General features: G+C 46.8%; 1 protein-coding gene across 3 annotated transcripts in view; it reads right to left on the reverse strand.

Annotated features, from left to right (window-relative positions):
* The window catches only part of TNR (tenascin R), a 391,950-nt gene that overhangs the window by 32,289 nt on the left and 344,640 nt on the right, over window positions 1–15,021 (reverse strand). For all 3 annotated transcript variants that reach the window (XM_032838745.1, XM_032838744.1, XM_032838746.1), the window contains 6 exons: window positions 7,299–7,388; window positions 5,983–6,246; window positions 5,114–5,383; window positions 3,858–3,977; window positions 2,821–2,967; window positions 169–288 (listed from right to left, as the gene is read on the reverse strand). In XM_032838745.1, the coding sequence (XP_032694636.1) occupies window positions 169–288; window positions 2,821–2,967; window positions 3,858–3,977; window positions 5,114–5,383; window positions 5,983–6,246; window positions 7,299–7,388 (1,011 nt within the window). The remainder of the gene's footprint in view (window positions 1–168; window positions 289–2,820; window positions 2,968–3,857; window positions 3,978–5,113; window positions 5,384–5,982; window positions 6,247–7,298; window positions 7,389–15,021) is intronic.

The following is a 15,021-nucleotide window of genomic DNA, read 5'->3' on the forward strand; positions in this document are numbered from 1 at the left end:
TTAGGGAAATCTTTAGAGCTTTACAGGGAAAGTAAAGCAGGACAATTTCTAAGATGTCCCTCACATTGATAAAATGTCCTTTTTTTTTTTTTTAAACTTTCATAATAGCCTTCAGCGCCTATCCCCACCATTCCCACCTGCCCAGTGCATAGACCTGTAAATATTCACCTGCAAAGTGTGTGAGAATAATGACGTAGTTCTCCACTTGACCCATTGGAGGCTTCCACTGCAGTAGGGCTTCTGTTGGAGTAATGTTGCTAGCAGTCAGATCCACAGGGTTGTCCATGGCTGAAACAGAGCCGGGAAGATCAGGTAAACATAGGAGATATGGAAGGATGGAAGTGCAGTGAACTATCTCTTATAGTTTCCTCCATCATGCTTGTCTGCTGCTGTGCCATACAAAACAATGAAGTGACTGGAGACCTCTTTCCTTCCTTCCTTTCTGATCCCAACTTCTTCTCCCTTCCCTTCTTCCTCACGAGTACGCAGTTCCCTCATGATGGGCCCCAGATCTTCCTTTTAGTTGATCCATTAACTTATGCACAGAGCACTGTCAGGGGCTATGGGGGATTCCAAGGTATGGCTGTTATGTTTTACACATTTAAACTTAGATGGAGAAACTAAGAACATAGAGGAATTGTTATATTTCTTTAGTTAATGAGATAATTTGCTTTCCAGGCTGTTTGCACTTTCATAAATATAAGGGACATGTCTTGTGGGACAATCTCTGTTCATGAGCTTCAGAAAGTGTGATGAGAGTTCCATGAAGTCAAGGAGTATCCACAGCACCTAGAACTTGCAAGTTTCCCAATACTTGTGGAGGGACTGAATAGGACTCAGGTTGCCTTGAGAATCATATATAATGAGTGAATTCTTGCTTTGCTACTCACAGGCTCCCTTTGTATTAAGTCTTGGGTATCCCTTTTGTGGCCTAGCGAGTCATGGGGATTCTTTCAGGCTAAAGGCCACTAGTGTCTGTTGGGGGGAACAGAGTTTACTCAACACGGAACCAAGCTCCTATTCTTATTTGCCCATGCTTTATGCCTTTGTTTCTTACTATGCTTCCCTTCTATAAATTTTGGATTTATGTCAGAAATGGATGTTATTATAATAGTTTAGGTATCAACTCAACCTAGGTGTCATGTAGTTTACTCTTGGGGACCAAGATATGTTGTTGATCTGGCCCTGTTCTCTAACTAAAGGTTTCCATTGCTTGTCTATGTTCGTTATTTGGAAGTGACAACTGTGAAATATTTTTAAAATTTTAATATCTGAATTGTCAAAACAAGTTCTTCAAATGCAACCTCATGAAAAGAGACAAAGAAGAAAAGTCTTGGAAGACTACAGTTAGCTTGATCTCGCTGAGATTAACTATGAGACCCTGAAGGAGGTCTCATTTTCCGAAGTTGTAAAATCATAGTTCTCACATTAAAACAACAGCAGGAGAGGACATTTCTGTGGGCAATCTGTTTATCAGGGTTGCCACAGTAGCTCTGTCTGAATCTGAAGGAGGGTGGTTTGGGTTGGTACGTGGCTGTATCTCCACTTCACAGATACTTGCTGCTTATGACCAAGAACACAAGGAATGGGGTTGACCCAACTTGACCCAAGTTGCTGCTTTCTTTTACCTTAGGGGTTAGAAGGCTCTTGAAATCCATTTTATAGTCCTCAAAGAGAAAAAGTCTAATTTCTTTAGCATGAATTTCTAAGACTTTCAGGAAGGTTAATGGGAGGCTTCTTTGGACTCACTGGGCATCACTTTGAGTCACTATTTCTTGATTCCTTAACGGTCACAGATAATTTGATGGAGAGGAAAGGCTAGACCAAAAGCATGGTTGCATTATGTGTATTTACAGGCCTGGAAGGAGACTAGGGAAGATGAAAATATCCTGTTGTGTTTTTTAGAAGAATAATTTTTTTAGGTTCTGAAACATTCTGAGGGCATGTTTCTTTGGCCATTACTTTACAGATGTTTCTGGGCCTGTGAGAGCATCTACAAAAGCAGTGAGGAATTCCAAGTTACCTTTTCCTCATTCAGGAAATGCATTCTCTGATCAAATGAAGCAGCCTCAAGAAATTCTAGTGTTCTAACGAGGCAAGCTGGATGTTTCCCATGTGCAATGGGAACAATAGCTCAACTGGGAGGTTAGGTCTGGGGACAGAAAACTTTGGCTCTTCCCTCTGGTGCCTTCTATAGCAAATCTTTCCTAGTTCTGCATGGTGGGCGAACTCTGGGCCAGAGCAGGAGGAGAAATAGAGCTGGTGCAGGAGCCCTGTTCTCAGGCCCATCCAAGGAGCTCATTTTCCAAAAAAAGTCCTCCACTTTTGGAGCACAAAGCAATAGCCAATGCAGTGACTTGGTGGTTTCTGACTAGGATGAAGAGCTTCAGGACCCCGAGGATTATTACTGAAATAACAACCTTTTCCTTCCCTAAGGTAAAATTTACATGACTGAGTCTTTTAAAAAATTAGATGAGATGATTCAGATGTCTGCTCTGGAATTCTCTTCCATAATGGGTCTTCGAAAGGTCACTTCTCCTATTGAAAATTCCTTGAAAATTTCTGACCTAAACCAATATAACTCTTAGAAGAGGGTTACTCTCTAAATTCCCAGTATTAGAGAGGAATAGCAGAGGGAAGAGAAACCATAAATTGCTTTGCATGACATAGTGAGCCACAGGAGCACTCAGAAATGGAGCTTCTGAGCCCAGAGGCAATGTCCTCTGTATTAGCCAGAACAACTCCATATTTGGCCCTTCTGTCTGTTGCAGGTCCTCAACCAGGGTCCTGACTTGGCTCACGACAGGGAGACATGCCTACCTGTGTGAATGAGGGTACAGATACGCTCACTCTCTTCCCTGCCCCGCACGCTGTTGAGACTGATTTCATATTCAGTAGCTGGATATAGCTTGGTGATGGTGAATTCCGTCACTGTATTGGGCACCACTGAGCTGTCCAACCGTCCCACTAAGGAAGAGAAGAAGACACTGTTAAAGTTCAGGGATGCTTCACCAACATAGCTAATGGTATAATCTACGTAGAAGCTTCTGGCAGCACTTCATCATGAAGCACATTTGGGTTCAAGGCCCAGCACTCACTGGGGAGGATCGAGAAATGGTTCATAGATTGAGAATGTTGGAGCTTGAAGAGGCCTGGCATGCTAGTCCCAACCCCTCATTTTATAGGTTCCTTGGAACAAAGAAAAAAGGTGGTTAGGTGGTTTTCTAACAAACTGGTCTTCTTAAGGCAGTCGAGAGGTCATGGCTGGTCCATGCATCCCAGAGAGAGTCTGGAAAACAATCCCACTGCCTGCTGGAAGTGGGCATGCCCTCTACTTTGTTAACAATGTGGCATGCTCTAGCAGAAACTGGCAGAAAGCAGGGGAGGTCTGGACCAACTTTTTCTGACTCAAAATTGGCTGGAGTGGTAGAAATAGAACCACCATCACTGTGGTTCCCTTTAAGGCTCCATCTAGTTCAGCCAAGTCTTTAGGCATCCCCGAGGATTTTAGTCTTAGACTTCACTCTCTCAGGAGCATAAATGTGACCCTGGCTCTTGGCAGAATCCTTTAGGGTTCTTTGTCATTTACTACACTGCTTAGATACCATGGTTCACTCTGCTGGTGGAGAGCTTGCTTTCTGGGTGAATACAGTCAAGACTTTTGTGAGAGGAGTTGGTGAGTTCAGGGTTTCTTGGCTGCTCCTCCTCAGCCCACTCTCATGCTGGAACATGCCACAGAGAGGAGGAGAATGCAGGCGAAGGGGACTGATATCCTCTGGGATATGTAGTTGTCCCATCACAACCTTCACTTAGCTCCAAATCCCATCCACTTGTGAGAAATCAAATAACTTTATTACCTTGTGTTGGCCGATAGGAAACTCGGTAGTAATCAAAAGATGCAACGGGAGGGCTCCAGGAGACCATAACTGAGTCCTTGGTCACGTTGCTAATTGTGATGTCTTTGGGGGGATCAATTCCTACAAGGAACAGGGTAGTTAAGGGGAAAAGACAGAAAACACAGTGTGAAAAAACGATTCCTATCGTTGGTTTCATGGGGACCAAAAGCTAATAGGGCTTCAGAGGCAGACAAGATCTTTATACCAGAGCCCCCTTAAAGCCATGGTCAGGCCAAAGTTTCACATGAAACCTTAGTTATTGGCTAAAACCATGTTCATGGGGAATATTTTAACAACATGAAGACAAGTTGGCAAACTGTGCTAGGCAGCAAATATCACCTGTGTGAACGCCAACTGGGAACCTTCTTTTAAGTTCATATCTTTTGTTTTGAACTAGGAGTAACATGGTCTTTTTCTCTGGAGCAACTTCTCTTGGACAAACCCAGCTATGTCTTATTTTTTACCAGCCACCTACGGGTCAATTTGGAAAAACCGCCTGTCGAGTCTAGAGGGATTTCAGAGCACAAGTCCAGAACAAATCCACTTTCCTAAATTGTATTTCATCTGTACTGGATACTTTATTTTTTTTGACTCTTGGAGGATCCCAGGGTCGAAATCAGCCAGTGCTTAATCCACTTGTCCAAGTTTGTGAGTTCTTGTTATTATGTAGGAAACCAGCGAAATACATGTGTCCTCACCCACATGCACACTACTATTTGGGATTGTATTTGAGAATTATGAGGCAAGCATGATCCAGTTCATCTCAGAGTGCCTGTGTTTTCCAGGCAACATGCAAATCAACCCCAATTTCTGAGTATCAGGTTCCCACATGGTTGCCTTCCAGTCCCATATAATTTTGAGGAAGCATCATTTGTATGAGTGACGTTACTGAGCAGTCAGAGATGGGGTTTCCTCTTGAAGGCTAATTCTCTTCAGACTGGTCGTGTGGACCAGTTGGTCCTCTGGACCAACACATTCAGGCCCTGGCTTCCTTAAGACATTGAGTCCATCCTACCTTCCCAAAGGAAGGTTCCCATCTTATACATTCTGAGCGATCCTGCAAGAGGTGGCTTTTTCAGAACAGCTCACTGGCCCTCTCTAGCCAAATGGCGCAGCCCTCTACTACTTGGGTGTTTCTCTTTGTAAAGTTCATTGACTTGTTAAAAACCTCTGGAGGCACTCCTTTCACCACCTGCTGCCAAGTCCTCCAGCCTCACCTGTGGTGATGGAGCCCACAATGGGCTCAGAGGTCACAGTGCCGTGGACTGCTACCAGGTTCACAATGTACTCAGTGGCTGGCTGCAGCCCCATCAGGACAGTATGCCTCTTGGTGGCATCCAGGGAGACCTCTGTCATCTCTTCCTCTTCATCCCGAGGGCTGTAGTTCAGAATGAGTCTGTCTGCTGGAGGGGATGGGTCACTCCAGGTTATGTTTACACTGGAGGAGGTCACGTGAGAGAAGTGTAAATGGGAGATGGGGCGGAAGCCTGTAAAGCAGAGGAGATCATGGTTCTGAAACATGGGAAGTGGTGGTGGCTTTGAAGAGCCAACTGACTGAAGCAATCTGTTTTCCTTGTAAACCAGGACCCCCCTTCACGTGCCGACTCAGAGCTTGCACCTTCTCACTCTCCAGGCCTGTCCACGCTCCTTTCTCCAACCCATATATGGAAAAATGAATGCCCTTAGCAGGGTAAAACCTGTATGAGTTATTTGTAATACTCACCCAAGATTTAACATCTTTCTCCTAGGAGAAATTTCACCTGATTGCAATGATCCTCTGAATGCCCACTGATTTAGTGCGGGCAGGGGAAGATGAACAGAATCAACCCCTTTGTCCAGGCTGTAGAAAGCCCGATACACATTTTCTGGCATTGTAGGCAACCCTGTGTGCTCATCTCTCCCCCTTATTTCCAACCATTCCATCTTGATATATTTATTCATTTCTCCTCTACCTCTTCTTTCTCTACCCACATTCCTCCTTCTCTAAACAAAATGGGGCATTCAAAGAGTGGGTTGCCTAGATGACCTTCATGTATTAAGATCCATTAACTCCTGAACCCAGTTGGGGTTTCTGCTACCCTCGTACCTGTGAAGGCATCCACCGTGGACTCGAAGCTTTGCTGCCGACCCCTCTCAGCAGTTATTGAAATGATGTACTCTGCTCCAGGCTCTAGATCTGTCAGGGTGTACGAGGTCCTGTCTTTGGGCACAGTGACTTCTGAGGCAATGCCGGAGGATGGGGTGAAGGTAATTCGGTAGTGATCAATGGGGCCACTGGCCTTGGTCCAGATGAGGGAGATGGAAGTTTCTGAGGAGGCTGTCACCATGAGGTCTCGGGGACTGTCAAGTTCTGTGGATCAACACAAGTGGCCTAATTTATACAAATTCCAGAGATCGGGCAGTATTTATTGGAATTGGACCTCCCTGTGGATTTCTAAGCTATCAGCAGGCCTGCTGACCACAATGATTAGCTTGTCATTGCTGACAATTAACTCACATTTTGTTGAACACCTTCCCTTTGAAAGATGGCCAAGGGCTTGGAATATAGACAGACAATCTGGGTAAAGGCATCAGGGGCTCCCACACCACCACACATCCACATCTGGGACGAAGCTGGATGCTAGGTGTCAAGCTCTCTATATTCATTTTCTCCCAGCCTTTCTCAGCAAGCCAACCAGGGTAAAACAGGAGCCACTGTCAAGTAGGGATATGACCTTCCTGGCAACAGTAGTTACCCCTGTTTCTGAGGCCATTTTGATTGACCTGGCCATGTGTGTGCAAATCTGAGAACTTCTGGGAACCCATGTCCTCGTGGTTCTCTAGAGAGGTTGTTTCCACTAGAATGAGCCTTGGGACAGGGATTGGTTCAAAATCCCCAGCTCAGTCCAGGCAGCCTGTACCAAAGGCACTAGAGCAACTTTGAAATTTACCCAGAATTTGGAAGTAAACCTGCTGGAGCCAGAATAACAGGGGTGGACTTTCCCTTTGTCCTTAGATTTAATGGGTTGTTTCCAGATCTAAACCTTTATCCCTGTGGCCTTTCTGAGGGCTTCTGTCATGCATGATGAGGGACATCACATTCTGCCTGTTCCGGGGTGGTCTAGAAAGAAATATGACCTGCTATGACACCAACTGATTTGGAATTTTCCACCTCTGTGGGCAACTCTTCAGACCATGGGAGAGGTGGGGAAGAGAGGGAGACTATCCTGCATGCTGATGTCAGAGGTTAGGCACGGAGGTCACTGCAGGGAGATGTTGTTTCTAGGCTGGTAACTGTCATCCAGGGACCTTTTCATGAAGCGACATTGTCTTCTGACCAAGCCTTGCCAGGACAAGCCTCCATGGCTTTTCAGGCCTACAGAGATTATCTTGGTTTTCTTTGGCACCAATCCTCTTACTCACCAGTCCTGGCATTCATGGTGGCTGGTACACTTTGCTGTGAGTCCATGACAGCGGAAATTCCAACTCCGTACTCAGTGCCGGGCACCAGATCTGTTGGCAGATGCAGAAACAACCATTATTCCATGTGAGTGTCTGTGGTGGGAAAGGCAGAAAGGAGGGAAGCCAACGAGCTCAGATTCCTGTTCAGATCTTACATTTACTCCTTCCTGAATCTCCTCCTAATTTTACCGAGGACAAAATCCCAATTTTACATTGTAGAAAGTCCATGCCAAGTCAACAGGATGAAGCGTTCAATGCAGAACTCCCTTCTTGCTGCTGATCTCGGGAAGGCAGCCAGGCTGCCCTTGCTGGTGACCTTCAGAAATGTGCTCTGCTGTGGAAGGTTTCCCCGTGGTACTTAGAGTCTCAGATTGGTTACCACGGGTGAAGGGAGTCCTTGTATAAGCTGAGAATTGGCGGAGTGTGTCATCGAGAGGGATTGTGTGGACTTGGGCCTTTAAAGCATTTTTTGAACATTGTGTGCAAGCATCAACTGCACCTTTTATAGGCAGGGACTGAAGCCATATGGAGACTCCAGGATCCCTTCTAGGGAGCAACACTGGATGGACTTTCTGAGCACAGGAGGTCAGGCCTTTCACGTAGGCACAGGCAGAAGCCCCATTGCTGTGGGCTCCTCCCAAGGTCAGCAATTCAGACCCCAGGGTATCTGAAGTTATGGATCCAATCTCAGGATGACTTCTGGGGGAACTCTGGAGATGGAAAACGTGCAAAAACTCTCCAACTAAAGGATGTAAGCTTCTTTGGGGGAAATTCTTTGGGGGTTTAATACAAAGAATTGTTGGGAGCCTCCCAGGATAGCTACAATTATCTGGAGGTGTTTCCTTATCCTCTCCCACATTCATTTTCAGACTAACTGGCTTGACTGGTATATTAATTTCCTATTGCTGCTGTAACAAATTACTACAGTTTAGTGGCTCGGAACAACATAAATGTATTATTGTACAATTCAGCGTTCAGCAGGTCTGAAGTCTAAATGGTTCAACAGGGTTGCAGCCTCTAGAGGCTCTGGGGGCGAAATCATTTCTTTGCCTTTCCTGGCTTCTAGAGGCTGCCTGCATCCCTTGGTTTGTGGCTCCTTAATCCATCTTCAAAGCTGACAGAACAGCATTTTTTAAAAAATTTTATTTATTTGACAGACAGATCACAAGTAGGCAGAGAAGCAGGCAGAGAGAGAGAGGAAGAGGAGGCAGGCTCCCTGCTGAGCAGAGAACCCGATGTGGGACTCGACCCCAGGACCCTGAGATCATGACCTGAGCCGAAGGCAGAGGCTTTAACCACTGAGCCACTCAGGTGCCCCCAGAACAGCATTTTTAAGCCTGTTTCTGTCGCTGACCTCTGTGTCCACTGCCTCATCTTCTACCCTGAGTGTTCTCCCTGTATCCTTCTTTCTTTCTTTTTTTTTTTTTAAGATTTTATTTATTTGTCAGAAAAAGAGGGGAAGAGAGAGAGAGTGAGCAAGAGCTCACTCACCCAAGCACAAGCTGGGGGAGCCGCAGGCGGAGGGAGAAGCAGGATCTCCACTGAGCAAGGAGCCGGATGAGGGACTCGATCCCAGGACTCGATCAAGACCTGAGCCGAAGGCAGACACTTAACTGACTGAGCCACCCATGTGTCCTCCCTGCATCCTTCTTCTAAGAACACTTGTTCTTACATTGGCCCCACTTGGATAAGTTAATCATATCTACAAATTCCTTTTCGCTCATGTACGGTGACAGAGTCACATGTTCCTGGGATTAGAATGTGGACATCTTTAGGGGCCATTATTCTAGCATCAAACCAGCATCAAATTTGCCCTAGAAGTGGGACTGTAGAAAAATACGAGATCAAATCATCACCTGTGGGGACCCTGTGATGAGTCTGAGTCCTTTTGGTAGGCATTTGTGTGTGGGGGGTGGGGCTCTGTATGGGCCCACAAGACCCCCAGTTTGATGATCATGCTATTCTGCATTTATGTACATTTGTTCTTTTCAAAATACCTGAATGTGCTTTGACCCTCACCACCACCTGTGAGAGGTAGGATGGGGAGTCTTTTCTCCATCTGCATTAGTTTCTTGTGGCTGCCGTGACAAATGAGGACAACAGGGTGGCTTACAACAACAGAAATTTATTCTCCCACAGTTCTGGAGTCTAGAGGGCCCAAATCAATGTGTTGGTGGGCCGGGCTCCTTCCAAAGGCTCTAAGGGGGAGTGTCTTTCCTTGCCTCTTCCAGCTTCTGGTGGTTGCTGGCCATCCTGGGCTTTCCTTACTTGTAGCTGCATCACTCCAGGCTCTGCCTCTGTTGTCTCATGGTGTCTCAGCTCACGCTGCTACCACAAATGGCCATAGACTGGGTGGCTTAAACCACATTTATTTCCCACAGTTCTGGAGACTGAGAAGTCCAAGATCAAGGCATCAACAGATTTGACATTGGGTGGACCTCACTTCCTGGTTCATAGACGGCCATCTTCTTGCTGTATTCCCACTCAGTGGAAAGAACAAGAGAACCCTCTGGGGTCTCTTTTGTAAGGGTGTCAATCCCATTCATGAGGGTTCCTTGCTCATGGCCTAATCACCTCCCAAAGGCCTTATCACCTAACATCACAATGGGAATGATGTTTGCACCATATGAATTTTGGGGCAACACAAACATCAGTCTGTAACAGGGCATTCTCCCTGGGTGTCCTTGTCTTCTCCCTTCTTATGAAGACACTGGTCACATCACATTTGGGGCCCACCTAATCTGTTTTGACCTCATATAATTTGATTTCATCTATAAAGACCCTATCTCCAAATAAGGTCACATTCACAGGTTCCAGCCGGACATGAATTTTGGGGAGGGCACTATTCAAACCAATACACCATCATATTATAAAAAGAACTTAAGGCAAAGGTTCAGGGCTTTTAGGAGTGGAATGTTCCATCATGCCCCCAATGTCATCCACTCCCCTGAGCAGCTGTGACTTCCCCCAGATCCCTAAAGTAATAGGAATGATTTTGACAGGAAATGCATTGAGCAACCTTTCCTTAACAAATGGCTTCTTTTTTAAAAAAAATACTTATCTATTTATTTTAGAGAGAGAGATAGTGTGTGTGTGATGGGGGTGGGGCAGAGGGAGAGGGAGAGAGAGCATCCCCTGCACACTCCCCGCCAAGGGTGGAGCCTGACGTGGGGCTCAGTCTCAGGACCCTGAGCTCATGACCGTGAGATCACAACCTGAGCCAAAACCAAGAGTTGGATGCTTGACCGACAGCACCCCGCAATGCACCCCACAAAGGGCTCAGTTTAACGAAGGGGAATACTGCATGGTACCCAGAGGGTTCCACACCCTCTCCTCAGAACAGCTTTAGTTCAGCGATGCAATAATGCCCTCCCCCCATGCTTGAGTATGGCAGAACCACCAGGTCAACTGACCAGGCTCCCTTGGAGGAACGCATTCGAACCAGCCCTCTTTTCCCTTTTGGACCAGCTCCATCCACTTCTCAATCCTTCATCGAGAATCCTTCTCAATCACTTCTTTCTCTAAAGTGTCAACACCAGTGGAGGTCAAGGTTGAAGTCTGGCAGACTTTGAGGTCTGCCGTGCTTACACTGACATTCGGGCTCTGCCACTTTCTACCAGGTGTTCACTTTGGTACTTGGCATGTTTGAGCTTCAGTTTCTGTAGACTGGGAAGAGCAATGGTGTGTATCTCGGAAGGTCATCTTGAGGAAGTAATGAACTACGGTGCCTGTTCCACCCCAATAGTAGCCAATAGCGTTATTATCTGGCTCAGAGGACTACTCCAGGATCTTGAGTCCTTTTTGTGAGCCCCAGGCTGGTCCTTGGCACACCTGTCATCAGTTGGCTGAGGCTTATGCCTGTTGGCTCCACTGAAACCAGTGATTCAGGGAGTCCCCGTCAGTGAGGAGCCCACCCCCCCGGCTGGGGGGAAGTACATGTTACTAGATTGAGTCCGTGATAGCAACACCCCCGGAGCTGTTCCAAGCACACATTTATCTCCGTCAATATGTTCAGCGAGCCCCAGGTACATCCTCGGTTGGAGAAATTAGATTACCTTTGGGACATGAACTACTTTTCTTAGGCATCTGATTGAAACCTTCAATTGCCTGTAACGAAGTAGAAATTCTCTGACGTAGATGAAGGGTGACAGATCGAGGGAGTAAGACAGAAATTATATGTTGCCAAACGGATCTAACATGTAACGTTTTCATCTGAGTTTCTTATTTATGAAGCTTAAATGAAATGTTCAATAATTTACAACGGAATCATCTTTTCCCAGAAAACGGCAGAGCAGAATTTAAAGTGCTCTCGTCCCAGGCTTTCTGTCGAGGGGATGGGAAAGTGGGACTCGCTTATAGGTTCCTGCCTGCTGCTTCCCTTTGATTTCCTGTAGCTTTCTTCCTGTGCTACAAGTGAATTGTTGCTCTTTGCCAGCAGGTAAAATACAGTTCTGCTGGAAAAGAAAATGTGTGTCGGAGGCACACCCAGCACTCTTCTACATCAGCCCTCTGTGGACTCCCAGGGATTTCTCACTTTCTAAAGACCCCATAGCTCTCCATCAATGCTCCCTTTATCTCTCCATCACCTCCTGGAAGTGGTGGCCTATGAATGGCTCCATTGCTTTGCTGCACAATAGCTCAGAACATCCATCCCAGGGGAAACCACCACTCTCCATGCCTTATAGAACTTCCTTTGTTCATCTTGGAGGCTGATGCTTTTCTCAACTCTTTCATAGCAAGCCCATTCTTCTCTGAACTCCCAAAAGCACGCAGTTCATTCACTCACCAAACATTATTGAGGGCTTCCTTTGTGCCTGGCCCAGGCGATGCCAGGGGGAGCTGAATGGACATCACCCTTGCCCTTCCCTGATGGACATGAGAAGAATTCTGTACTGAAGGAGGAAATTATTTATCGAACACCCACAATATACCAAGCACCAAGCTGCGTGCATTAGGTAATCTAGAAGAATAATGAAGAAGAAAGGAGGGATAGAAATTGAAGGCAATTTTTGTTTGAGTGTCTAATGGTCAAGAGTCCTACTACTACTATGGTTCCTTAGAGATTGTACCTTGTATTTCATTTAATTCCCCTGCAGCTCTGCTGGGAGGGCATTACTGATGAGCAAATAGAGGCTTAGAGAAGTCCATTCCTTGACTAAGGTCATGAGGTTAATGGACAATAAAACTGGCTTTGGAACTCAAGACCTTTGTTTTTTTCTGATCTGTTACAGCATGGTCTCTGTCCCTAAGAATCTTATAGGCTAGTGGAAGGGAGTGGAGTAGCAGATTGGAATTTGAGGAATTTGGCACTACACCATGGCTTGCTAACTAAAGAAACCATTTCAGAGGGGGGATGGGACCAGCATGGGCAGCAGTGGCCAGGGGAAGATTTCTGGAGAAGGGACTCGAGTTGAACTTTGAAAGCTAGCCAAGGTTAGGAAAGGTAGAGGGCAGGAGATACAGAATTCTCTGGTGGGCATGGGAGCAGGAAGAGATTAGTTAGGGCGGAAGAGCAGCGGGAATGAGCAAATTCGTCCCTGCACTGCAAGGACCGTGGGCGATGAAAGTAGAATGACTCACTTCCCCCTGTTTAGGAGACTTGTTCTTCCAGCTTCCTACTGCTAGCAGGAAAGTGGTGGGGGCAAGCAGACCCAAGAAGCTGCTATTGCTCCTTCTTGCCAGCAAAAAACATGAAAAAGACCCCCCAGGATCTGCAGGCTTGGTTGGGTTCAGGTGGACCCATAGAAATAGGGACCGTTTCCATCTCTAAATCCCTGGGCTTGTCTCCTGAGAACTTTGAACCTTCAGGCTTCCAAACTAGGGTGAGGGTTTTGTTGGCCCTAGTGCATTTATAGGACACCTGCTCTCAAAGGGAGAAGCAACCCAAAGACCCTGTACCCAAGGGGTTTGTAGTCCAACTCTCAGTTTTTACAGCAATAATGTTACTATACTGTTACTTTAGTTTTCATGTTGGTCTCCTCACTAGACTCGGGTCTTGGGTCAGGGGTTTGATTTTTTATATAATTCAGTCCGTAGCATAGCGAAAGGAACATATGACACATGGAAGCAGCATAGCCAGAGTGATGGGAGTGTTGGGAAGACTTATAAGGGGATGTCTGAACTGGGTTTGAAGGATCAGAGGTATTTAGGTAGAGAAAGGGCATTACAGGCAGAAGATGTAAATAATAATAATAATAATAATAATAATAATAGATGTAAAGGGAGATCTGATAAAATAATTCATGAAAACCAGGCACCTAATATAGGGCCCCTCATAGTGGAAGTTACTGAATTTGGGTACTAGGGATTTCAAAGATGGGAAATATTTGGAGACAGATAGAAGATTTTCTGAGAACCCCTAAAATCACACCATATGGGCAATAATCTACTTTTTAGTATAATGGGGGTTTAAGCTCCCAGGATCCCCCTGGGTCATGGTAGATGTTTCTCCAAGGTTCCCTGAATGAATCGGGCTTTGGAGGACATCTACCTGCTTTTGGAGTGTACCAACTTTAAGGACAGGCACCACAAACCTATATTAAAATAATAATAATAGTACTAAGGAATATTCTTCAATACAACTCTCTTGTTGCCAATGAGATTAATGAGAAACATGGCTCATCACGTTCTGTCCTATAGGAACATCCCCTCTCTGGGTCTTCTCTGTAAACAAGCCCTCCCCTCTGAAGAAGCCAAAGCAGGAGATGAAAACTTCCCCCCTGGCTTTTCTCCTGGTTCCCTGGTCCCAGTCCTTTAACACGAATAAGAAACAGATGCCCTTATGCGCTGGCTCTGTGAGGAGGAGGGGTGCGGAGGCTTCTGCCCTTTCTCTCCTCTCTTCTTCTTGGGTCTCTGCAGCCCACTCCCCACTTTCTGGCCCCTGGAAGGTGGTGCCTTATTCAGAGGGCGCCTTCTCAAAGTGGCCACTTGGAGTCGCTGTGACTTCACCTGAAGGAGGCTGAGCACAGCCTGGCCCCGGCCACAGGCCCATTGCCCGACTCCTCCTCAGTCCTCAGAAGAGCCTGCAGGGAGTTGGAGGTCAGGCGCCAGGCCTGGTGTTTGTGCCCAGGCACATTAGGGAGTGCAGACAGGGTGAAATGAACATCAAGTGCCCTGGTCGGCCCCGCTTCGCCAGCTGGCCTTCTCTGGGAGGCTCAGATTTCTTCGTGGAAAATCCTCCTGTGGACAAGCTCATCTACCTTTGCACCTTGAGGAACCCACCTTCTCACCACTAGACACCACCCCCACCTCCCGTGAGTCCCCAGGAGGAAATGCGGGCTTGGGGGGAGGCTTCTGTTCCAAGTCCCCAGCAAAACAAGTGGCCTTGAAGGTGGTGGCTCACACGCCCGACCTGCAGGGTCAGCCTTGTGTGTGTGAGTGTGTGTGAATGCATGCCTGTGGGCGTGAGTGTGTCCTGTGGGGCTGGCTGTGGGCCTTTGTTTTCTTGTAATCCTGTGTTGTGCCGTGATGCCTGTGGGAATCAAGGGTTTCTAAGCCAACTGGCAGCCTGTGGTCTGGGGATGGCGTCAGTCACGAGGCAGAGAGCGGCAGGTGGGTGGGAAGTGCCACCAGGAGGCTCGAAGAGGGACCCCCCCCAAGGGGGTGCTCAGGCATGTGATGCACTGGCTGTGGGGGCTGGGTTAGAGCCCACGCTCATGTGGCCGCAGGGGCCAGCTCCTTTGAC

The sequence above is a fragment of the Lontra canadensis genome, unplaced genomic scaffold (assembly GCF_010015895.1).
Source record: "Lontra canadensis isolate GAN:19392208 unplaced genomic scaffold, GSC_riverotter_1.0 scaffold106, whole genome shotgun sequence".
In the NCBI taxonomy this organism is placed as follows: domain Eukaryota; kingdom Metazoa; phylum Chordata; class Mammalia; order Carnivora; family Mustelidae; genus Lontra; species Lontra canadensis.